The sequence below is a fragment of the Odontesthes bonariensis genome, chromosome 7, assembly GCF_027942865.1.
Source record: "Odontesthes bonariensis isolate fOdoBon6 chromosome 7, fOdoBon6.hap1, whole genome shotgun sequence".
Taxonomy (NCBI): Eukaryota; Metazoa; Chordata; class Actinopteri; order Atheriniformes; family Atherinopsidae; genus Odontesthes; species Odontesthes bonariensis.
In genome coordinates this window covers 28,197,431-28,222,915 of record NC_134512.1, presented here as the reverse complement: position 1 = coordinate 28,222,915, position 25,485 = coordinate 28,197,431, and the positions used below count along the sequence as shown (strand labels likewise).

The 25,485-nt window shown below is 40.5% G+C and overlaps 1 protein-coding gene across 8 annotated transcripts in view; it reads left to right on the top strand.

The window, feature by feature from the left end:
• Window positions 1–10,861: 10,861 nt before the first annotated feature.
• Window positions 10,862–25,485, top strand: part of ppip5k1b (diphosphoinositol pentakisphosphate kinase 1b) — a 48,400-nt gene continuing 33,776 nt past the window's right edge. For 5 of the 8 annotated variants that reach the window (XM_075470415.1, XM_075470419.1, XM_075470418.1 and 2 more), the window contains exons 1-14: window positions 10,862–11,062; window positions 15,461–15,988; window positions 17,012–17,207; window positions 18,846–18,936; window positions 19,384–19,469; window positions 19,685–19,839; window positions 20,590–20,691; window positions 20,820–20,981; window positions 22,159–22,280; window positions 22,880–22,981; window positions 23,400–23,486; window positions 23,798–23,873; window positions 24,276–24,385; window positions 24,661–24,684. In XM_075470415.1, the coding sequence (XP_075326530.1) occupies window positions 15,812–15,988; window positions 17,012–17,207; window positions 18,846–18,936; window positions 19,384–19,469; window positions 19,685–19,839; window positions 20,590–20,691; window positions 20,820–20,981; window positions 22,159–22,280; window positions 22,880–22,981; window positions 23,400–23,486; window positions 23,798–23,873; window positions 24,276–24,385; window positions 24,661–24,684 (1,490 nt within the window). In that variant the 5' untranslated portion in view covers window positions 10,862–11,062; window positions 15,461–15,811. The remainder of the gene's footprint in view (window positions 11,063–15,460; window positions 15,989–17,011; window positions 17,208–18,845; window positions 18,937–19,383; window positions 19,470–19,684; window positions 19,840–20,589; window positions 20,692–20,819; window positions 20,982–22,158; window positions 22,281–22,879; window positions 22,982–23,399; window positions 23,487–23,797; window positions 23,874–24,275; window positions 24,386–24,660; window positions 24,685–25,485) is intronic. The other 3 variants (XM_075470420.1, XM_075470417.1, XM_075470414.1) reach the window with 1 other exon arrangement.

Here is a 25,485-nt window from a genome sequence, read left to right as displayed (position 1 = left end):
GAGAAACTGTCCCTGAATTGTAAATATGGCATCCATGAAGGTCTCATTGCAAAAAGAATGACATTTGCTCTGATGTGGAAACACTTACATGAGTTGTGTTTTCCTTCTACTGCTTATACGTATGAATATTTCACATCATTACGACTTGATTGTTTCAATTGGAGGACTTGTGCCTCATATAGTACATAAAAGTAAATTATTGTCTGGTAGATTAAAACAGTAATTTAGATTATGTCTAATATTGTTTGGTTATATTAAATTGCCAATCATTATTTTTATTAGAATAGAATAGACTTTATTGTCATTGCACACCAGGGTACAATGAAATATTATTACTATTTGCCAATAGATGAAATCACTTTAATTGTGTTTCTCAAAGTTGCTAATAAAAAAGGAAAAATAGTAATCAGCTGGATTTTCTTGAGCTTGTTTACAAGCGTGTGGGTGCCCGTTTCAACATGCATACAGTACTCAGTGTGTCAGCTGCTACTTTCTGTGTGCATTCAGCTTAAAGTCAAACATGCTAAACCTTGGCCTGAGGTTGAGGAAAGGTGTGTCTCCCACTCGTCTCCGCCAATCTATATTCAGAGGTGCCAACACTGGCTCTGTGTGCTGAAACCCTTACACACACCTACCACCGACATCTTCAAACGGAATAAGATTTAACAGCTGATTTGTTCTAATTTTGGGTATATTTGTTGAGTCAGTATTTATCCAGCAGATATTATAGAAACATAAGGTTTACTGAGCATCATTCATGTCAATCAGCTGTTGCATGGTGACATATCTGAGGAATGTAGGCGTCTCAAAATATCCAAAACATTTTATGTTGCAGCTTTCTCATTTTTCATTTTTCATTTTTTTCAGGGAAAGTTCACCTTGAGGCATATGTTATTTTTGTCAGTCAACATTGTCTTCCACATTTATAGTTTTATAGTCAACAAAAGAGCATCTACAGTTTTATGTATTTCCATACACCCAATACTGGTGACTCTACATGTAAGGCCAGGATTCTTGGGATTCCAAATTGGTCATAAATCTGTGTTTCATTTAAAAGTTGATGAAAAAACTGCAGCATAAGTCCAAGTGCCAAGAAACAAGAGTATTTGTTAAACTCTACACAGATTATGATTCAGATATAAAAATCAGACAAAGGACAATCAGATTGTGCATCTTCTACCCAGGCCGATATACTATTTCTACAATGTTCCATCGGTGCGAAAAATATGTTCACATGTGCAGTGCTTATGTCCACTGAACATGTATTAATGCATTTGTGCGTGTTTATGTAATTTTGAACCATACTCCAGTTGTGCCAAAACTACTTTGTCTACATAGACTACTAAACTGACAAAATATTTGACAGTTTTAATTCAACTTTAGTCTGTACTTCTGTAGTCTTTGTGGACTCTCTGTTGTCTCGCTTTGTCCTTATGAATGTAACAGTCCCTTTGCAGTGAGTTTCACCGATTTGCTCAGTTTCCATCAGTTCTCGATCTGGGTATGGCTTTTATCAACTTCTTTATCCTGTGGATATGTTTTCTTTTTGTGTTCGAACAGGCTTGGTTCCAATTTGCTTGATCAATACTGAGACTAATGAGAAAGTCAAATCCCAGAACTTTGAATAATTTGGCCCTGTGGAAGGCAAAGAATTGAACCACTGTTGTGTTTTGTTCAAGGTAGTAAAGAAACCCTCTCTTGGAAATTATAGTATCATCTGTCCGAGATTTGACCAAGGTTGTTAAAATGTTGAATATATGGGCTTTTTACATTGGACAGACTATTTATTAAGGCACACAAGGACTCTTTTACAGGAAAAGTGGTGTGTTTTCACAGTCTTGGTTGTAAAGAGAATATGTGTTTATGACTATAGTGCCGAGCTGACTCACAAAATCAACTATGTTCCATTTAAATGACTGTGGTATCCTGTCTCTCACCAGTTTATACAATACAACATGCAAATTCTACCTTGAATGTCCCTTTTGTTCCAAAGAAGTTCTTAATCCAGCTATTTTTTTTTTAATGAGTTAGCTTGAGCTGTGCTCATGTTCACTGTAAACTGTTCTGTATATATATGTGTCTTGATGAACCTACATGTGTGTCTTCATTTACACCAAACCATCACTTGTGGTGACTAGCTTTAGTTCATTTAAAGTCTCTGTGAGTGCCGGCTTGATCCGCAACAAGATGCATTACACAGCAGAGTCTATGTGAAAGACCTCACTGAGTGGACGAGGGAGGTCAATACAGAGATGCTTCTGTTTTCTCTTTTCTGCGACCCAAATGATCCAAATATGAGAAGCCGCATGCTGGAAACAACCTGGAATATTGCTGACACAGGTTTTCAAACAGGATCAACTGCAAGCAAACTGAGGCTTTTTCTTCAGGGTGACAAATTTCAACCTTAGGAAAAGTGCTGAGGCATCTGTTTCAGTTGACAGACTTTCTGTTTTCAGACTGGGCCTTTCACACGCACCTATATTTCCACTCACATAGATATTTTCCATACACATTATGCATGAGCATATTGATGATACGAATCAGGCATTTCAGCCTCTCTCATAGGTCACTTCTATCCTAAGATGAGAAAAAAAAATCAAGCATATTTAAGATTTTTAGTCATGCTAGTAGTCTAGATTGCCATTCTCAGCCTGGTTCTGTCATCAGCTAATCTCTTTGCTCCAGATTTAAATGCCTCAACAATTCTTGCATTAAAACATAATTTGATAACCTTAAGAAGAAGGTGGCGTTAGTTGGAAAATCTGAACAAATAGAACCTGTGGACTTTTCCCCATCCCTCTCTGCTGTGCTTCAGGTCTCTCCAAAGCCTGTACAAAAGGCTGCTATGCACATGTAGGCTGGTAACCATGGCGACTTTCAAAGTTATAGTGATTGTGATTAACACTGGTTAAAGACACTGAGGTTTATGTTTGTGAATGAGTGAAATGCTTCAAAAGCTATTTAATGAATAAACATCGCATGTGAGACAGTCTAGGGATGGTAACTCTGGGGATCTCTGGACCTCCTTGACTACACTGAGAGCAGATGTGGCGGTATGTTATCAGTGCCATTCATTTGAATGGCTGTCTAGCTTGGCTGACAGAATGAAAAGTTATCATTTTCCTTCTCAAGAAATACGAGATACAGTACATGTGATCTCAACATTACTCGTATCACTCCCTCTTCATCATATAGTTACACGAACCTCTACCAAACCTTACAAAAAAGATTTGTTGCATTCCGAGGCCCTAAAACAACTTTTCACTTGTTTTCTGTAAAACTGCAGTGCAAGTTTCTGTGATGTAAAAACTACTGGACAAAATTATTAAAACTTTATGGTAAGGTGAAATATGGCGAAAGAAAAACCCTTCAAATTCTTACAGTTTGCTTTATAAACCAGTACTTGCAGAGCTCGTAACGCTGATCCTAAGCATCGGTGTTTGTTTAACTTTGCATTGGCAAGCTAATGCGTTTGTCTAAGATGTGTTAGCATCTTGCCCAAAGCACCACAGCCTCACAGCTTTACCCACAAGGCCGCACACGGAAAAGAGAAATCATTCCCAAATGACATTCACATGACTCCTGAGACATAAAAATGACAGCATCTCCACATATGGAAGTCTGGAATTAGAGTGACCCCTTAAACAAACAGACTTACACTTACAGATTTAGAAATTAAGTCTGTGAAGAAGGTTAAATACGACACAGTAATGGACAGAGGCAGCATCCAGTTGGGTATAAATGAACAGAAAGATGAACACTCCTGTAATGTACACAACCACTTCATTTGCACCAGCAAATATTCTATATTAGAATATATTACATTATAAATGTCAGGAGTCTGTGCATCAGAGCACCTCAACAGTTAACAGAGTAAAATTCCATTTGCAGGATTTTGCACATGACCGTACATGCACACACACAGAGAAAGATAGGCTCTAAGAAAGATAGGCTCTAAGACTGATAGGCGAAAATAGAAAATGTATTAATGAATATAGATTTTATGCATTTGACAGGATATCTATTTTGCAACAGTTAATTGCTGGTTGAGGCGGATGGTCACCCCCCCCCCCCAAGACTGGTTCTGTCAGAGGGTTCTTCCTGTTAAAAGGGAGTCGTTTCTCTCCACAGTCGCCTCAGGCACACTCAGAACGGGGGATTGGACCGAAGAGAAGTTTCGGTACAATCTGTTGGTTTCCTTAGCTAGGAAATCCTTTTTGAATTGGCTCTATATGAATGAAATGGACTAATTTTATACTTAATGAATTAGATTTGAGATGACATTTTTTGTGAATTGGTGCTGTGTTACGTTACGTTACATTACGGTCATTTTGCAGACGCTTTTATCCAAAGCTGTGTGTATATACGTGTGAGAAACTAAATGGTTTTGAAATTCTCTCACAGACAGGAACATTTCTCTGAGCCCCCCTCTTATATCTGAGTGTGTGTTTCTATGTATATTGAAATATGTCAAAGGAATCATTGAATTGTTTTTCTGAAACTCTGAATTCTATGAGAAAACCATTTGACCCTTTTTTTAAATGGATCGTGCTATATCTATCCTTGGTCAGAAGATGGCACTAACTTTGTCTCAAGAAAGGTTTTCTTCACAAGCACTAAACTCTTATCAACAGGCGATCTTGCAGTCCTTCACTCACCAAATAATACATATGTATAGTTAGACATTAAGACAAAAAAATTCCTCTATCTTAAATGCAGGACTGTAGTTACAAAAATTCCTAATATAAAAATTAAGGCTGCTTCAAGTCATAAGGGGTCCTTTCAATCAGACCTGGCTTGGCATCTACCCCTACTATCCATTACAAACAGGGGTTAGCGTGTGTGTGTGCGTGTCTGTTGACACAGTCTCTTGCAGCCTATCAAGAGGGAGGACAAATTTTTTTACAACCTCCCCAAAGAAGTGAATGCTTGCTTTATAGCTACCAGGGCTGTCTCAATAAATATGTATGTGTGTGTGTGTGTGTGTGTGTGTGTGTGTGTGTGTGTGTTCGGGACACACTGGCAAATCTGAACAAAATTTATAACTAGATCTTGTGCTCAATTTTCTGTAATTCTGTGACAGTGACAGTATTTTTTCTAAAAGTAAATCAGAGATGCAGTGACATGTCACAGTTCAAAGCTCCAGGACTCAGAAGAATTTGGAAGTTTGGAGGAACTTCCACCTGTGGCACCAGTGCAAAGACATACATAATGATGACTTACAGCAGTGTGGGGGGAACAATGAAAATGAGACCTTAGATCTTAAAATTGACCTTAGTTTACCTTAAATGAAGTAAAATAAAGGCAATATATCTGGTTTCTGGACTTTCTCTATTCTGGGATCTGAGTCTTACATCTCTGTAGGCCAGGCAAAATAACAAGTAACAAACTCTGCTAACATGACAAAAAGTCCAGGAACTCCAATCTGGGGTTTCCAGACTGCACAGTAAAGGGCTGGAGCACCCAATAACTGCTGCAGTTACCATAAAACTGTATTTAAAGGTTGTGTAACACACTCCGTCTTTCAGTCATTTTATTGCCATTTACGGGTTCAGAATCACATTCCCTGGGTCTCTAGGAATAGACGTCTTTAAAGTTAGAGTATGTATTTCAATAAAATGCAACCAGACATACCTCATCCCAAAAGGGACCCCACTGGCCAATATGGCAATATGATTTCGTTCAAAGAATATCTGACCTCCAAAAATTGTGACAGCAACTAAATGTGAAGCGTTAAAATGGCTCCCATCAAGTAGATGTCAGCATAGTGCAAAGGATGTGTTTTAGTCCCAGCCACGGTGCGTTTTTAAACCCAAGCAAAAGGTTTTGATTTGAAACCCTATGCAGGCGATGTTATTGCCTGAGCCCGACAAGAAAGTGATCCTGTAACATGTTGTCACTGAGGCAAGCTGAAAAATCGAGTCCATGAAGGTGACAGTAGCGTTGTAAAAAATACTGTTTTGTGATCAGAAGCAAGGCAAGGCAAGGCAAGGCAAGGCAAGGCAAGGCAAGGCAAGGCAAGGCAAGGCAAGGCAAGGCAAGGCAAGGCAAGGCAAGGCAAGGCAAGGCAAGGCAAGTCTATTTGTAGAGAACAATTCGCACATGAGGTAATTCATAGTGCTTTACAGCTATATCAAATCACAAGAAGGCAAATTAAATTAATTAATTACACTAAAAGCGAAGAGTGCAGATAAAATACTTTCAGTTGTCATAATGCACAGCTAAATAGAACTGTTTTCAGCCTGTATTTAAATGTTGTCAGAGTTGAGGCCTGTCTCACATCTTCTGGAAGACTGTTCCAGATTTTAGGAGCATAAAACTGAAAAGCAGCCTCACCTTGTTTAGTCCTGACTCTGGGCCCCAGCAGGAGACCCCTCCCTGAGGTTCTCAGAGTCTGAGTTGGTTCATATGGCTTTAACATGTCAGAGATGTACTTTGGCGCTTGACCATGAAGAGACTTGTACACAAGCAGAGCTGTTTTAAAGTCTATTCTCTGAGCGACAGGAAGCCAGTGCAGAGACCTGAGCACTGGACTGACAGGTCCTAAAAGAAGTCCACTAAAAGAAGCACATGTCTAGTGATTGAAGGCTCTGCACAGAACTGCACCTTTTTCATTTTAGTTCATTTGCCTCCTGTTTTTGTTTTCTGTTGAATTTCTGGTCCAGTCTTGGTCTTCTTGTGTTCATTGCTCTGATAAAGATCCAGCTTTCTCTTTAGCTTTATTTTCTGGTTTACGTGTGGTGTCTGCTTTTGAAACATTCCTGTTGTAGCCCCTGTCATGTCCTTGTCTGTCAGTTGTTGTTTTGCTCACCCTTTCCTCTTGTTCTCTGTTGCTTCACTTGTGTCTTTTTATCCGATTAGTTCTCAGTGTGTATATACAGTCTTGTCTTTCCGTCTGCACTTTGTTAGTCCATCTGCTCAGTCGTCCTGTTTCTATTCACTTCCCCCGCGTCTCTCTGCCATGTCCCCAGTTGTGTTTTTCCTGTCTTTGCACATTTTGTTTCATCACATCAGCTTTAATTAAAGCTCACTTTAGCTTTGACAGCTTATTGTGCTCTGGTCACTTACCCTGATCATTAATAACCAAATAAATAAATACTACAATACATTCAAAGAAAGACATTTTTTGCAAAGGACAAGTTTTTTGTTTTTTTTCCAAATTTCTTTAAGAAGATTTTAAAAATTCCTTTTATCTCCATTGTTTGCACTCAGATTAAGGGCTTAGATGTCGGACTGAATGAATCGCACAGCTTGACTCAGATAATAGAGATGATCTAATGGAGCAGCAGCCCTGATAACTACATGGCAGCAGTTATTCAGCACTCTGTGGAAAGAAGGGCCCCTGAAATGAATAAATGTTGCATTATGAAATAAATATATCCTGGAACAGAATCAAGTTTTTTTTTTTCAATAAAACAGACATTTGCTTGTGTATTCATTGAATTTATTCATTTCAGAAGACATTACATCGGTTTATACATTCATATTTAGGCCTGTTTATATTGATTTAAATGGCATCCCATACATAGCTACGTTTCACCGATGGCTATGGTAATATATATTTTTTTCTTAAGTTGCAAGTAAAATTGTTGCATTGTGCATTTTTAAAAATGATGTTGGTTGTATCTCTATGACTACTGTAATAAATGGCTGTTTATTTGTTGCTACACTAACGACATAAAGTGAGAAATGTGAGTGGAATCTGGTATAAAAAAACAGTTGGAGTTTCACAAACTGTGGCAGAATCTGTGAAACAGAAATGATCCTCCCTCTTTTCAGGAAATCTCTTGAGTAAAGTGAGTGTGAGCAAAAGTTTCAGGAAAATAAGAGACATGGTAAATCAACTATTCTCACACGGCGTTTTTCTAATTAAGTCGATCAATCAAAATGTTTCCACACTACAAGTCACAGTCACCCATAGCATGTACATACGGTGTTACAGGCTATGCGATATTTTTTTCTCCATCCCACACATTCACACGCCGATGGATGCATCAGAGGCAAGCAAGCTTCGACAAGCGGTCCAGGGAAGTCAAGAATCAAACTGCCGACCTTCTGATTAACAGACGACTGCTCTTCCTCCTGAGCTGCCCCATGTTGCCCAGAAGGAAACACAGAGATATGCTGAACGAACCCTTTCACCTCTTTAGTGACTGTGCTCACTCTTCATCCTTGGAAAGTACAGAAGAAAAAGTTTCCTATTTTGTTTGTTTATATTCTCAAACTATTTATTTGAGTACGGAACAAAATCAGTCCCAGTGCTCACATTTAACCGGAACATCTCTGTAGGTGCCTGTAATCTGGCTGCTGACAGTCTGATAATGTTCCAGTGCTGCACATTTTGAGCCAATCTTTCTCATTTTTCATCTTCGCCTCAGTCGCCTCATGAGCTGAGTGTGTCCTCAAACAGAGAAAGACTTGTTTTCATCAGGCTTTTAAAATTCAGGAGGAGCATCGTGATATGAACCCACTAACTCAGTGAAGACAGAGCTCCTCAGAGAGCATTTGGGCTTTTTTTTTTTAATGCATTACATAATTTCAAGTGTTTAAAAGGAGTTTTTTGGATGCTGGATATTTGGTGAGAGGGGGATGATGAGACAGGCAGAGGGAGGCGTACTGGTTCTTAATGAACACTGCTTCCTTATGTCGCAGCACAGACTGGCTTCTCTTGTCCTGCGGTATGATGAGGCAGACGCTCCACATTTTCTTGACAGGTTGCCAGACTCCCATCAGCTACACCAGGTTGGCTGTCCGGCAGCAACCGGGGCTCAACTGTCTTTGGTAACAGCTCAAAAGGAAGCAAAGGGAACTCTGGCGTCATGGAAATGTGAGACTTGTTTGTGACCTTTTTTCTTTTAACCTTATCAAGAGATTTTAAGTTGCTTTTTCTTTTGTCCTTAAGGCAATATAAGAGATTATTTCGGAGAACTGCAGTCAGCAGTCGTCACATCTAATCTAAGAGAAAGGTGATAAGACGTTACTGATCTATCCGTTTGAGCCAGTCTTTTGGAATGACCATTCACTAAACTGTTGTATATCTTAATAATGGAGGTGTGTCTGTTAAAAGTTTTAAAGTCTGCATTCTGACAAGAAATTAGCCCAAATTTTCTGGTGGAGGGGCATCTGACTGTTTGGGATGCCAGGGAGGGAAAATTAAAGCAGTTAGATGATCTGGTGTGTATGCATCAACAAAACGTGACTGGATAGTGTAGTGGTAAGATTGCTGCCTTTCACTTTTAAATTAATTAATTAATGTTTATTTTTAATGTTTTTTTTAATTTTTTTAATTTTTTTTATTATTATTATTATTTTTTATTATTATTTTATTTTATTTTTTTAATTTTATTTTTTTCAATTTTTTTAATGATTTTATTGCCTTCTTGTGATTTTATGTAGCTGTGAAGCATTTTGAATTGCCTTATGTACGAATTGTGCTCTATAAATAAAATTGCCTTGCCTTTCTGGTGGGTTTGAATCCTGACCCCTGTATGAAAAGGGACTACCTCCAGTAGGGGTGCTTAGGCAAGACCCCCTTACGCTACCCGTCTACATGAGTGTAAGTTGCTTTGGACAAATGCATAAACATAAAGCAACATATTCTGATTTTGAATAGGTCACCATAGGACACCATTTAAAAAATAAAAAAGATGTTTGAACATCTGAAATCCGATAAGGATAAGTCAGTAACAAAACTGGGTCTGAGAGCCTGAGGCCTCCAGAAGTAAAAAGAGTGCATGAGCATGCATGTATGCTTTGCTTTTTTTGGTGTAAAACTTAAATTAATTTGGGGACTCCACAGTAAGAGACTTCAAAGAAATCTCTGCATACAAGGCACCAAATAGCAAGGTCTTCAAGGCCTCAAGCGGCACAGCATCAAAAAAAAAAATATTTTATATATTTGTGATAGCAGTGACAAAAACACTGCAGAATCTTGTTCATCACGTTAAAAAAACAACAAAACAAGCGCAAGATGGATACCATGCCCTTCTGACTAAAAAAGGAGAGGGGCCATCCTGCTTTTTAGCAGCACATATTTCAAAACCCTGCTTCTGTAGTATCATGGGAGTACAGTGCCTATGACGTTTCTCATACATCTATGTTGGCGCCTTAAGCTTTTTAGAGAAAGCTTTTCTCATTTCAGCAAGACATTGCACAGCCCATTCTGAACATGATAACTGCAGTACTGCTCCATTTGGTGCTTAAAGCAATACTATGTAACATTTCTACCTTAAAATAACAGTTTGAAAAAAATTGTGCGGCTAGAATGAGTTTTAATATTACGATTGGCCTGTCTCCTATGCCCTTTGGGGGTCTGATTTGGAAAAACTGCGCTATGTAACGTTGCTGGACCGGCCCGGTAGCTGAGCGGCCCAGGAGCTGAGCGGAAGGACTTCAACTTGCTTTCTCTGGCACACCTACCGCAAAAACAAATAGACCCCTCTCATGATCCCAAGTATAAGGCTAAGCTACCGCAACATTGTCAGTACGATCATCATGGCAGAGGCACCGAAGAAACAGAAGAAGACGTTGACTGATGAAGCAAGGAAGAGAAAGAGATTTACGACAGTGTCTTAACCGTACATTACCTCCAAGCCTGTAGGGGGAGCTCCAAAATGGGCTTTTTGAGAAGTTACATAGTATTACTTTAACTGGCCTGTCTGTCATCCTCTTCAAACTGAAAACATCTGAAAGGTTTCGAAATTCCAAAAAGTGCAACAGAAGAAGCAAAAATCTTCTCCATCATTTCTTTGAAGCGCGTAGTTGTAGTACAGCACATTGACCGCTAGATGGCAGCAATGGTGCGTTTTTTGAAACATTTATGTTCAGTACGAGGTGAAGAAAAAAAAAAAAAAGAGGAAGGAAGGAAGCTGGCAGCGACAGCAGCTCAACACGGCAGCGGTGACCGGACGTGAACTTTAACGTACAGCCCACAACTTTATCGTTAAAAGAAGAAAAAAAAGAAAGAAAACCAGTTGAGGTAACAGACGCTTACCCTCACTGCAGTCAAGTCAGTGGAAACAAGGAAGTGAACAAAACACTGACTTCCAGTTGTTTTCCGCCGGTAAGTTACTTAAATGCTTTTGTGTGTTCTCACGCGCGGCTTTGGGTCCTGTGGTCCAGGAAAGCGGGTTTTTTTTCCTCTGTTGTTTAGTTGGAAATGGACAAAGGCAGACTAGCGTTTAACGTTTTATAACTAACGTGTAGTTGTCAGGAGTTGTGTGCAGTGAGCAAACCGTCTCACAGATTTATAATGCGGGGTTTGAGCGCCCATTCATTGTATTTTAAAGCGATTTGATGCGCAGATCGTGTTTAAGAACAGACTGCTGGACACCTGTAAACCACGGGTGCTGATTTTGAAGGCTGAATGAATCTCAAAGATAGCGAGCGGCCTGATGTGTCGACGCTGATTCGGCTACTTTCTGAATGGAAATAAGAGAAGTGAATCTGGTTGTTTTGACGTGTGCTTTTGAAGTGTCAAAAGACGGTGAGCTGTAACGCATGCTACCTCTTTATATAACTAAAGCAGGAAATCCACACCTCGATTTTTACATTTCTGACACAGCGACGTGTTTTAGGCTGTGACGCTTTACTCGCATCAAAGTTATTTCTGAATCCTATTTATTTGGCTTGCATAAGGGAGGTCCCACAACAGTCACTGTGCCGGCTGATGTGGACCACAAAGAGAAAGTTGTGGTAACAGACAAGATGTTCTTGAAACATCGAGGGGACTCCTGAATGAGATGAAACAATAAAGGTGATATAACAATAACACGATAAACATGGCTTAGAATCCTTCACAATATGTTGGAAAAGCTTCATTAGTCTGTTATAAGTCACTTGGAACTAATTGATGAACAAAACCCATTCATTCCTCTTCTTTTGGCGTGTTTGGTGTCACGAGCTGTTGTTGTCTTGAAATAGTCACCTTTGCCCCATATTTGAATTGATCTGTCAGGACCACATTTTTGAATATTCTTTGTTGCTATGTCTGGTCTCAGTGACATTTGCTGCTGCTGAGATGCTCCTGAGGGGCCCCATAAACTTTCATTTCATTGCAACCCAGGAAGCTTTGCACTTGATTCAAGCTACTGTATCAATCAAAAGCTTAGAAGTCCTGTGTCTGTCTGTGTATTGTAAATCATCTCGTAAACCCTTCAGAGGTCCCCTCTGCAGCCAGAATTGTTTGGGTTGATGAGTGAGAAATGATGGGGCCCCGTTTTGCACGAACCAGCAAGAGTTTTATGCGCTCAGCTTTCAGTTTCTGAAAGCTCATTTCTCAACTGCTCAAAGCTTATAAAGAGCAAGTGTAGCTGCCCTGCTGGTAGTCGAATCCTGATAGCCAGCATTTTTATCTTGGGCTCCGCAGTCATATTTTTGAGGGATGAGAATCATCTGCTTATCAATAATTAACTGCTTCGTTAATGATTTAAATGTCTTTAGATAACAGGCAGGGAGAAAAGGGGTGAGTCTTTTTACTCTTAACGTCACATTGAACTTTTTTCACAGTCAAAGTCACATCTGCTTTTACATCTTCTTCCTCTTAACTTCTAAAGGAACCTGCAGATATCAGAATTTATCCTTGTTTGTGTGTGTATTAAGGGAGCCATGACTTGCAGAGAAACTGCTGCACAGCGTGTCGTGTTTTTCTTATGATATGTTATCAGGGAAAAGCTAATGACCAGCTCCTCCCGGCCATATCCAACACACAGGTGGCCTGTGGGAGACGTTCTCAAAGGTTAAAAGCCTTTTTATTGGGGCTGCGTTGTGATGACGGAGGTGAGCCTTCCCTGGAAGAGGACCCACAGGTGACAGCTGGGGATGGTGTTAATCAGCCCCCTAATTTATTCATGAGTGATGGAGGGTTTTGTTTTTCAAGGGGAACAATCTGCCTGGCAGACAGGAGCCGTCGCTGAATTGACTTTCTGTCGGTGTTCTTTGTCTATTTTAGTTTTAATCGTCGCTTAAAGGATCATTAAGTAGTTTATGACTTCAGTCCAGCTAAATGGTGTCAAGATGTTACAACTTATTTCGCCAATGATGTGATAATTCACTTCATCCTTAGGTGACAAAGCAATACTTGTTTCTGTGCAGTTTGAATGTGAAATGCTGGAAGATTTTTGTTTGATTGGTTCTTGAGGACATGGGTCTAAAATAAATGCACATAGTATCAGGAAAATTCCGCTGGATTTAAACGGGTAGTTGTTTTATCAGTACATCATACCATTGAGATCGTGGGGGGCACAATATCACACAATACCTGAATATTAGCCCCCCAGGGGGTTAGTAGTTGGGCTTCGGAGCAAATTTTGCACAGTCAGACATCCGCGTTCTCTTGTGCAGTCCCTCCGGAATGTTTTTGGAGCTGTGAGTTAACGACTTTAGTCGGCATTGTGTGAAGTTTATTTGACTTTTTCTGATGACGTGATCAGCCACTACATTCAAACCTTTTACATGTAGACAAACCATATTGATACCTAATTTGTTTCTATGTTCTCTATGTTGCTTGCTGACGAGCTGTTGACTCCACAGAGAAAATGTGTACCAGATACTGTCTGCAGTGCCATGTCACGACACGTAATCATCTCTGGATGATTGAAATAGGAACCAGTGCCTGCATTTCCTGCCATGTTTTATGGCTGCACATAATGTTATCAAGGCCTGTCTCTGAGCTATGCACTGTGCTTTAATACTATCATCTGGGGGACACTTGGCATAAAGTGTTGGCCTGTTGGGGTTTCTGTGATTGGCTTACGACGTGGTGGCTTAATTTTCCAGCTCTTGTAGCAACTTAAGTTTCACGTGCATGGTGTAACAACGTCTGAGTAAACTCAGGCTCTGCTCACAGCAGCAATAGGTATTTATTTACGAGTTTATCTCTGTTAGTGGTCTTTGACCTCGGTCCGGCTAGAAGGGCCGCGTCGTGGTTTAGTGCGGCCTGTCATCGCCTCAGAGTTCTGTAGTGATGAGTTATCTTTGGGTTCCATAGCTGGCACCTAACACCCTGGACTCTCAGTTTCTGTCCTGCTGGAGAGGACGCGGTTATTTTTGGGTACCAAGGTTAGGCAGGACGGCATGCGAGACTCAGCTGAGGTATGTCCGGGCAGAAAGTCCAGGACACGTGGAGGTTGCGCCTGCTTTTTAGCAGCCGCGTATGTTTTAATGGGCGCAGTAAAATCATCTGGGCGGCATGTGAGTGGAAGTGACTTTAAATAAGCTCCCCTGCTCGGCCCGCCTGCTTTTGAAAGCTTTTCCCCTTCACTCAGCTGTTTGGTGCGGGTGGATGGCATTGCACTGATGAGAGACACATGAGCTGAGTTTGGCTGTGCGTTGTGTTTGATTCATGGTTTGGTTCACAACAAAAGCTGCAGCTCTAGTATTGTGTGCACAAGTGTATAATCACGGCATATTTTTTTTGTGTTTTTGGGACAGCTTGTGTGTGTGTTTCATGGTTTTATTTGTACATCTTGTGTACTTTGTAAAGCTTTGTTTTTAGAGAGGGACATTATGAGGTTCGGCTGAATTTTTTTCTTGTTTTTACTCTAAACTACCATTATCCGTAAATCAGGAAAATGGCAACAAATCTATTTGCTCTGCTTCCCAGAATGCCTCTTGTCTAAACAAATTCTGGGAAGTGGAAATCCAAAACAACAACCGCTGAAACGGCTTCCGTGTCGCACCAGCCCGTCGGGAACCATCGTTTGGCTTAACTGTATTAAGCTAACGTCAAACGTCAAAGGAGGCTTAGTAGTGACAATAGTTTTGTGATCTGTGAGTGAACAAGGAACAGGACTGACTAGACTTTATAAAGGCCCACATTAAGTGGGTGTGAAACAATAAAACTGCGTCTTACACAGCCCTTTTAATGAATGATTCAAAGGGAAACTCAAACCAGAGTTATGTAATACAACTTGTGTTTCAGTAGATGGACAGTCTGACTGAAGCGCAGTCCCTGTCACCATGGTAACAACTAACATCAACATGGACAATTTACAAAACTAAGATGTCAGCAGTGGGCTCACATCCAGTAAATGATGCTGCTGTGTGTAGTACAACTGTCAGGAGTGAAAGCCTCTTCAGTGAATTTGACTGGAACGTCTGTTTTGTGCATATGGAGAATCCAGCATTAACCTCAGAGGTGCTACTAACAATGTGGAACTAAATTCTGCTTACTATTCATTTTCTCTCACATGACTTATGCACAAACAATTTATTTTTTTATTTTTTTTAAATTTTCAGTCTCCTTCTCTTTAATTCTAACTATGATGCGTGTCAGACTGTTGTTGATATGATTGTTAATGAATTGAGTATATTCCCCCGACAATTACTTCACGAATGGTACATGTCACAACACTGCACCAACCAGCACGGTTGTTTTTTTTTTCTGATGTTTGTTGATGTTTACCTAAATGAATTATTTTTAACCAGTTGATCAACTAGTTTCTTTCTTCTTTCTCCCCAGGGTGACTTCAATGGTGTGCAAATGTTTACCTGTAAGAAGAGAAGTTTTCAGGCTGGGACATGTTTTTTCCCCGAGCCTCCTCTGTACTGAAACAGGGACTTTCGTAACCAGGATCTTGACTGTGCACCTCAACACTCCTTATTTTCTACCTCAGCCCGTATTATGAAGCTGTCATCAGCTAGCTGAGACAGGCGAGCAGATCCTTCACTTCATCTACAGATCTCCGGTGTCACCCAGCCATCGTGTAATACAGCTGACTGGGTTTCTCCCTGCCTTGCCACCGTCATCACTAACTTAACCGCACCTCTGCGAAGGGCCTCCTCAAGCAGCTATGCTACTCCAGGGTTTGTGATGTCCGAGCCCTTCAAGGGACGAGGACCAGTGAAAGAACAAGGGCGGGTTCACAGAAACGTTCCTCGGTTTGTGGTTGGTTGTGAAGATGATGAGCAAGACATGGGTCAAATGGAGGCTGGCATGAAGAAGGAGATGTTTCGAGAGGAGGACATGGAGGATGATGAAGATGAGTCGGTAAGTAGCGTGTGTAAAATGACATAATCGCAACAGAGCTGAAAGTTTTTTTTTTTTAGTTCAAAGAATGGGGATGTTGCCTGCTTTCAAAAACAACTCTAACCTGGATGATCTGATGACTCCCCAGTGGAACGCCTGTGGGGGGGTATGTGTCAGAGACTGAAGAGCTCATGTCTCACAAAGAGGTGTCGCAGAGCAGATGGAAACCCGTTGATCAGATCAGGAAAAGTAATTTAAGGTTCGGCCTGATAAAAGGGTCACACTGTTACCCAAATCAAAATGGTGTATGCCCAGTAGAGTGATCCTTTCAGAGTGTCTTAAAGCAGCAAAGGTATAATCAATATTTTTATATCAACAGTGGATCAAATGACTCACCGTTACCTCAAGCTTGTGAGAGCCATTAAGTGGTGTGCAACTGGTTGCATTTAGTAGTTGAAACCTAGCTCATCGCCCATAAGAACCTTTTCCGGGAACCAGGGTCCTTTAGGAGGTCCTTTCCTCGGCCCCTCTGGTTTGTTCACAGAAGCCAGGTGCTAAAAAGAAGGCCCTGGTAGTGAGGCAGTAGTTTTTATACTACCCTCAGCTCTGAACATTTCGACCCAACTCAAAGATGTGATTTAGTGCAATAAAACTTTCAGATTTCACGGTGGTTATTCTCTAAGACGTGAATAAAATCAGCAATAAAAGTGTGCAACATGGCTAAAGGTTTATGGTGATACAGCTGAGGCGGATTTCCTGGTTTTACTGTAAGGGTTGAACATTGGACTCAGAACCTTTATTTGACCAGAAACACAACTCTAAGTGGATGCAAGCAATCCTCAGTATCTAGTAATGAATTTTCAAACAATGTTCAAAAATGAAAGAAAAAGGTGTGATTAATATTTCCGTTTTATGCTCAAAGACTGGATTGATAAGCATTCTCTGATGGCACCCACATCATCCAGCCACTTTGGCATTGTTTCTTTGTGTCTGTTGTGTTTGACTCTCTCGTCTTCTTTCATCGTCCCTGTCCTCTTCCACCAGCCATCAGAGCGACAGATCATTGTGGGAATATGTGCAATGATGAAGAAGTCCAAGTCGAAGCCCATGACTGAGATCTTGGAGCGACTTTGTAAGTTTGACTACATTGACGTAGAGATTTTTCCTGAGGAGGTGATCCTGGAAGAACCTGTGGAGAAATGGCCTCTCTGCGACTGCCTGATCTCCTTCCATTCCAAAGGTAAAATTGACTGTTGTTAAGACATCCTCAGGCGACCGGTATTTTAGCACTCAACAGGATTGTGGCTTTATAAACTTGAACGATGTACTCATGACATGGTCTCACCCTTCAGGTACATTTTCACCAGGTTGATGTTGGATTCAGTGCAAGAACTTGTCATGAAATCAAAGCGTAATGATGTCTATGCTTTTACATGAAAGCCTTGTTTTGACATTCATGGGCGAAACGTTCACATAGCTTTGTCATTCTTCAGCAACATATAAATCTGTTACTATGTCCGTGAGCATACTTGAGAGATTTTGCCAGGTTTGTGTCAGTCTGACGGAAACCAGTGCCAGTTTATGGGGAGCAGAGAGAACTGTGGGGTTGGAGGTATCCATTTAAGGCTTCAGATGAACTCAACTCCTCTGGCTAGTTGGGGTTAACAAAAACAATCGCAGACCAATACAATCAATGCACATTTTTATGAACAACACACACACACGCTCTATCATAAATGACATGAACGGAGTGAGCAGATGTGCTCCGCATGCATATTTACTTTAAGGCTTTAGGAGGCCAAACAGTGCAGTCAGTTTATGTTCCCATCTCTAAAAACAAAACAGCAAAGGAGTAGAACACAGCACCTTGTTCTCTTCTAGGTACCATATTGTCGATTTAACCACTTGTAATGTTTCTGCTCTCCGATGGATTTGATTCAGCTGGACAGCCTGAGGAGGGTCTGTTTCACTGCATGCTGTGTGTTAACAACCGCTTCCAAATGCAAATGTAACACTTAGACTTGCTTCACCGAAGAAGAAACAATGAAGGAAGACTCCTTGAAACTGTTTTTAAGTTAATTGCCCAAATACATAAGAGCATGTGAAAAAGAGGGATTTGCATATCAAAGCGCTGTAATTTGAGCCCCCTCCCCATATTTGGATGTGAATACCCTCTTATCAAAGCCGAGAGTCTGCTCTTTAAGCCCATATTCATTATTTCAATGTAACTTGAATGGTAGACTACTATACTACTATAATGATAAAGAATTATATCAACATGCACATATTTCCCAACCAGACTATACAAACATGATATCTATCTATCTATCTATATGTATGTATATATATATATATATATATATATATATATATAGATAGATAGATATCAACCATTCATGCTTTATTTAAGTGATTTTTTTTTTTTTTTTCTCTTCCTTCCTGTGCGTGTGTTTGAGTCACTTTGTCTCCCAAGTTTCTTTTTCCATTCTATTTTTAATGCCTTTTCTGGAGTGTTGCTCACATAGGCATGGGAACATGTGAGTCCGGTGTTTACTGTGTTCATTTTTACTGGAAAGGGGGAAAGCTAATATTTACTCAAACATTTAGAGCAGACATATCTGTTGTGCTCACACTACCAGTAGGAATTATTGAGTACATTGACTTCATGGCAAGGTATGGTAATAATTAGCAAACCGTATTTATTTTTGAAGATTTGTGGCTGTAATTTGTTCTCAGCTAATCCTGCGCTAAATCTAATGATAATACGGTATTTCAAACTAATTGCTGGGTGGCAAAGTGTTGCCTATCATATATAAATGGAAGGTGAAGACTTTTGATCTTTGAAATTTATATATATTTTTTCTTTCTTTTTTTTCAGGCTTCCCTCTTGACAAAGCTGTGGAATACGTCAAGCTCAGGAATCCGCTGCTCATCAATGATCTCAACATGCAGTATTTCATTCAGGACAGGTACAGATTGAGCAGACGAGCACACAAAGTTGAGAAAAATGAAAAGGTTTCACATGCTTGATTTCCAAAGCCTCGTGTGTTGCTGCCTCCTATGAAAGGTGGATCCACATACAAAAGGCTAAGGCTTTAACAGCCGACAAAACTTAAAAAAAACTTGCTCTGGAAACTAAAGAGCTCACTAATTATAGTACAACTACTATGTCAAAACAACTCTCAGTAAGCACATTTGGATGAAAAAATGTTATGTTATTTTTTTTGCTAAAAAGACATGTAACTACCTTTTTTGCACTTGCAATCTTCATCCTTCCCAACCTGAAGAGAGAGCAATAATGCAATGAACATGATACAGTTGCTGTTTTAGTACACTTTGTGTAGTTTATTCCCTTCCCTTCCCGTATTTTACACACATTGCAAAGCTGTCAGTGATGGTATTTGATTTTCTGTCAGGAGGGAAGTGTATCGGATCCTACAGGAAGAAGGCATCGACCTACCTCGTTATGCCATATTAAATCGCGATCCGGACAATCCCGAAGGTGAGTTTTTACCGTGGGAGGTGGGGTTGTTTCTATACCACTATAAATCCCAGATCAGAAGTGAGATTTAATTTGACTGTAAATTCATTCAATATGCAAATTTGCTTTTGTGTTCCTGTTTTCAGGATCATTAAAGCCCCTGATTAAAGCATTGCTGCTTGCTATGCAAGCTTTTTAAAGAGTCTGATTTAATACTTGAGTTGCACCCTGTGCAGAGTGTAACCTGGTGGAGGGGGAGGACCATGTTGAGGTGAACGGGGAGGTGTTCCATAAACCCTTTGTGGAGAAGCCTGTGTGTGCAGAAGACCACAATGTCTACATATATTACCCAACATCTGCCGGAGGAGGCAGCCAGAGGCTCTTCAGAAAGGTAAGTGTCTCCCACACAAAGGAGGCAAATGGGTCACTGGCTATGTTTGTGTGTGTGTGTGTGTGTATATATATATAAAATCAATAATCTGAATATCTAAATATGACCATATTACGATTGGAATGTTTACACGAGTTGCATATATGATATTCCATTCATGTCATCGGTTACATGGTACAGAGCACAGACAGGGGAATGATTCACGCCTACGTTACTTCTCCCTGTAGTACTGCAATGTTTATGTCCATCCACAACTTTAATTGCATCCATATCACAGAAAACATAGAGCTACACTTTGGCTTCTTCTTTGCCCCAAAGGCTTTTTTTGTCCTGAAGGCACTCTAAATTTCTAACTTTTGACCAGGAAAAAAATCCAAGAAAATGGCACCAGATGTTGGGTTTCACTGTCGGTGTCGGCAGACCTTACCCGAGTTATAGTTCTGAATCATTCCCAAGCTTACCAAGTCAAATATTTCCATGGTTATTGCGTATCCAACGAAACAGTTTGAAATGGGCTGTATAACCGCGGATGAGAAATTGTTGTTGACAGTAAACAAACAAAGCACACTTGACTGCTATGTTTAAGTACTTATCGCTACATTTAGTGACTCAAATAAACAACGGCGTGTTACAGGCTCCATGGCTGCTGGGTTAACTTCTGGACCGTTAACAAGAAGACCGCCACTACACGAGAACTTGGCTACATTTGTCTGACCTGTCTTTGTCGCTCCTTTTGTCTCTTTGCTGTAGATAGGAAGTCGCAGCAGTGTGTACTCCCCAGAGAGCAGCGTGCGAAAGACTGGATCCTACATCTACGAGGAGTTCATGCCAACCGACGGTACTGATGTGAAGGTACCGCGGATGCCATCTTGATTTTCATTAGTTTCATTCCTCACTGAACTGTTTCATGGCAGCAGGGGGGGGTATTAATAGTAAATCCTGTAGTTGTCCAGTCAGTAAATGTGGAAATTCCATATCAGGTTTACACAGTGGGCCCAGACTACGCCCATGCTGAGGCCAGAAAGTCTCCAGCACTGGACGGAAAGGTGGAGAGAGACAGCGAGGGGAAGGAGATCCGTTACCCCGTCATGCTCACTGCCATGGAGAAACTGGTGGCCCGCAAGGTCTGCCTGGCTTTCAAGGTAAACTGGAATCCTATTAATCACCACATGGGAATTCAGTGCAACATCACATGGTGGATGCAAACAAAAAGACCAGGTTTGAAAACTGCAGAAGTATCTCTTCTGTTACATATATATTCTGCATAGTTGTGGAACAACTGCAAACATTTGTGTCAAATAGTTGAGGTTAAGATTAGGAGGCTTTTGGAAAAATCTTTTGTAAACTTAATTTGCAAAAGCTTTGCAAACACAGACCAATCTGATCAGCTGATTTATTTAGTTGCTGATTCACATGCAATTCCACTTTAGAAACATCACATTTTATCATGGAAAAAAAAGATTAGATTACCACACAGCATTCATCTGGATCTCTCAGGGCTTACAGGGGCCGACAACAAACTGGGTTTAATGTAGAACAAGAAGCCTGGTTATGGCAGATGTGGAACGGGAAAACCTGTGTGTGGTACTATGGGAAACTTCCAGCCCTCACACTGGAAGTTCAAACTGCTGGAGACGAATCTGCTTTCTACTGAGACAAAATGTTACCACGCACACTGCTCGTGCACTTTTCTTATAGCCCTCTGGCAGGAAGTCCATGAAGTGTAGCCAAAAGTATTCCAAAAGGACATTCCATTTGATTTACCGTTGCTTTATTTTGGCTCTCGGCCTTCTCATAGAGTCGCTCCGCGTTTGGATTGTTCCAGAATTGAAATGGAAAGCCATTTCTAGAAAGTGACTAAAACCAGAATCACCTGCATCTGATGATTGGAGTGATGTTACTGATGATATATATCGAGGGTGGAGAAGAGTGTGTATCACAAAAAGTATGACCGTCCGTTGTAAAATGCAATCTCAGTTCAATGTTTTTGTTTATTTGCTTTTTTCCATTTGAATTTTCTGAAGGCACATCCCTCACACTCTGGTCCTGCTGAGAGAGATTCATTTAGTCCTTTACATGTAGGGGTAAAAATAATAATAAGAAACATTGAATAAATACAGACCAATCAGATCAGCTGTTACATTCGGCTGCTGGTAAAACATGGGATTGTATTTTCTGTTCTACTCTTGTATCTATGTTGAGTTTGTGGATTTTCTTTTAGGATCCCCAATCGACAACCTTTCCAAACCTGCTCGTTAGTAAAACTGATTCTGACTCTGATGAGGTGTCAATTTACTCAAACTTTTTGGGGCTTTTTAGCAAACAGTATGTGGGTTCGACCTGCTCCGAGCCAACGGCCATTCCTATGTCTGCGACGTGAATGGCTTCAGCTTCGTCAAAAACTCAATGAAGTACTACGATGACTGTGCCAAAGTCCTGGGGTAGGTGATTTTACATTACTCTGCTCTCTAGGTTTCCTGGTGTATGACCTCAGTGTGAGACGCATCCAGAACAGAATCTGCCATGAAACCTTGATATTAAAGATTAGATCTGCTTTTGTGCTGCAGAGCCTTGTCTGTGGTAATCTCTTCAGCTTCTTTTGGCCCTGAAGGGAGTTTTCTTAGCACAAGTTTAAAGCTTGGTGTTAAGCTGTCATGTTTTGATTAATCAAAACAAGGGTCCTGTTGTCAGTTTTGTACCTCTAATTTGTTCCCGTTCAACCGTAACTGAAGCATTGCTACTGAAGACTCCTTCCCTTGTAAATCTGTTTCCTGCTGTGATGGATGCTTGAGTTCAGCTGGCAAAACGCCTTCAGAGACTCAGCTGAATGTCCTCATTGTACAGCACAGGACGGAGCACGGTGCAAGCAGAAGTGACAGAAATAGTTTTTTGTTTACAGATTTAATGAGACCAGTTGGTCCAAGGAAGAGCTTGCATAATTGACTAGTTTTGTATTAATCCTTTTCATTCACCTATTAGTCTTCAAACTAGACTCTTTTGCACTTTTTAATTGTGTCACTGCTTTTCTCTGCTCTACCAGGAACATGGTAATGAGGGAGTTGGCTCCCCAGTTGCACATTCCCTGGTCCATCCCCATGGAGGCCGAAGACATCCCCATTGTCCCAACAACTTCAGGAACCATGTATGTACTGAAAGCCAAAGCGTCGTTCAGTTGTGGTCAGCGTTCCTGGATAGCTTAAAAAAAAAAAAAAACTGGCAAATGTGTTGTTGAGTTGCAATACTGCATTTGTGTATAATATGTATATCTTCAAATTCCTTAAAGAAAAGAATAGTCACCAAACGTCCTCCTAGCTTTTGCCAAGAAACTAATCATCTTTAAAAGACTACCGAAGTCTTTGTTGCAACCAAAAGTATAAATCAGTTTTGAACAAATGCTGTTAAATCTTTGAATGGGAACTGTTTTTAACATGACTATTCAAGGTCACAGATGAAGCTCAATTGAACGCATTTGACTTTTAAGGGCTGCTTAAGTTTTGGCACTCATATCATGACATTGGCCACATTTAGTTTTGTTCTGCCTATTCCTCAAACTTTCTCAGGATGGAGCTGCGTTGTGTTATCGCCATTATCCGGCATGGAGATCGAACACCAAAGCAAAAGATGAAAATGGAGGTTCGACATCCCCTGTAAGTCTCTTGGATTTCAGCTCAAGATTCCTCTTCTGCTTACTGTCTAAACACCGTTTCAGTTAAGATTCAGTTTGTTGTCAAATACTTGTGTCGGACACAACTCTGTTATAATTAGATTTTACACAATACTGGCTTAGAAGCATAAGAAGGATCAGTTGAAAGACATTAGTCAGACTGAAACCAAAGGACTTAAAAATACCTTCTTATGTTGCTCCTTACTGCGGCAGTTTGCTTTTAGTCAGTCTTCTGATTTCCTATGTTAAATGTCTGTATAATTTGCATTGGTTTGCTCTGTTTATCATGAGCAGATTCTTCGATTTGTTTGAGAAGTATGGAGGATACAAGACAGGCAAGCTAAAGCTAAAAAAGCCAAAACAGCTGCAGGTGAGTGAGACGGATTCAAACCTCGCTTTTCTTATTTTCCCAGGCTCGCTTTCTGTTGCCTGTCTCTTTCGCTTTTTTGACAGATTATAATTAAAATCTCTTTAAGAATAATGAGGGCTTTTTTAGACGGGATACAAACATTTTCTCTTATGTTAAGTTTTATAATTACCATGCAAGACAGCACTGCGGTTTTGTTGTCTAAATATGAAAGCCTCAGCTCACACATACTCATTCTGTGTTCGTCTACTCTGTGTATCAACATTTATAAAACACTGTAATCATTGCCAGGGTTTGTTGTTCCGCAACCTTCTTCCATGACGCTCTAATGTTCAGTTCACTTGTGCGAAAGGTAAGTTCAAAAGATAAGCCTGCCGTTAAGCGCCAAAGCCACTGTGTTTCCAGGAAGTGCTAGATATCGCCCGCCTGCTGCTGCTTGAACTAGGCCAGCACAACGACTGTGAGATCGAGGAGAAGAAATCCAAACTGGAGCAACTCAAGACCGTCTTGGAAATGTGAGTTGTCATTTCACACGAGGCGCTGACTCTCCCCCAAACGCAAAGCATCAGTCATCACCCCTCCTGTTTTCCCCACCACCGTCATTCATCTGTGGTTCATCTTTCAACACCTCACCGGGCCTCAGTCATCATTCTTGTACTCACAATCAGACACATGTTCACCATGAAAACGCTCCCTCGCGCTCGTCTTGACTTTAACTGTTTTTTCTTTTCTTCTCCCTCTATCCCTCTTTTCTCCTGCCCACCCATTCGCCCTGTTGTTTCTCCAAAAGGGAATCCAGCTTGAATGACACTCAGTACGCACCCTCTCCCTTCTCACTTTAAAGGATGAGGTTTTACCACCCTCCTTTTCTTTAGTCAACCTGGAGTGTGTGTGTGTGTACAAAGTATTAGGAAGATTAGAAACCCAGTCGTGTCAACCTTGGCAGAAGTTGGGATATTCTCGCAGATTTAACCCATTAGGATTTAGTTTAATGGGTAAAAACAGGGTGGAGAGGCTAATAAAGTCATGGGGTGGTGTAAGATCAGAGATTAAGCTCAAATTTAAAAGGTATTCCTAATATTTTGTACACTTACTGGCTCAATTTCTTTCAAATCCATTCATTTTGAAGCCATTAACATTTTGACATATGCACAGTTAAATGATGATTTCACTGTGTTTCTGTGTGTTCAGATCTGAGTGTGCTGTGCCTCTTCGTGTGCATGCTGTCCTCACCACAATCTTAATGTCTTCCTTCCTCTTGCCTCTTATCTACATTTATACTCATTTTAGTACTTTTATATTGTTGTTCTCTAAACAAACTCGATGCCCAATCCCGATTTCTCCCTTTTGCTCCACCACTTGACCCAACCCATATCTGTTGCAAGAATAAGTTGCTCCTTTTCTTTTGTGGAGGAAGCAGCAGTGGTCATCTTGCCATCCAAATGCCCCTCTCTCTCTATTTTTTACCTAATGGGGGGAATTAGGTTATGACCTTGGAATCCATTGAGGAAATGTTTTGGAAGATAGATAACCATAATTGCAACGAATCCACAATTGAAAACAGCCGCATGATGATGAGTTTAACGTTCAGGTCAGATTTTAGATTGTAAGCAAG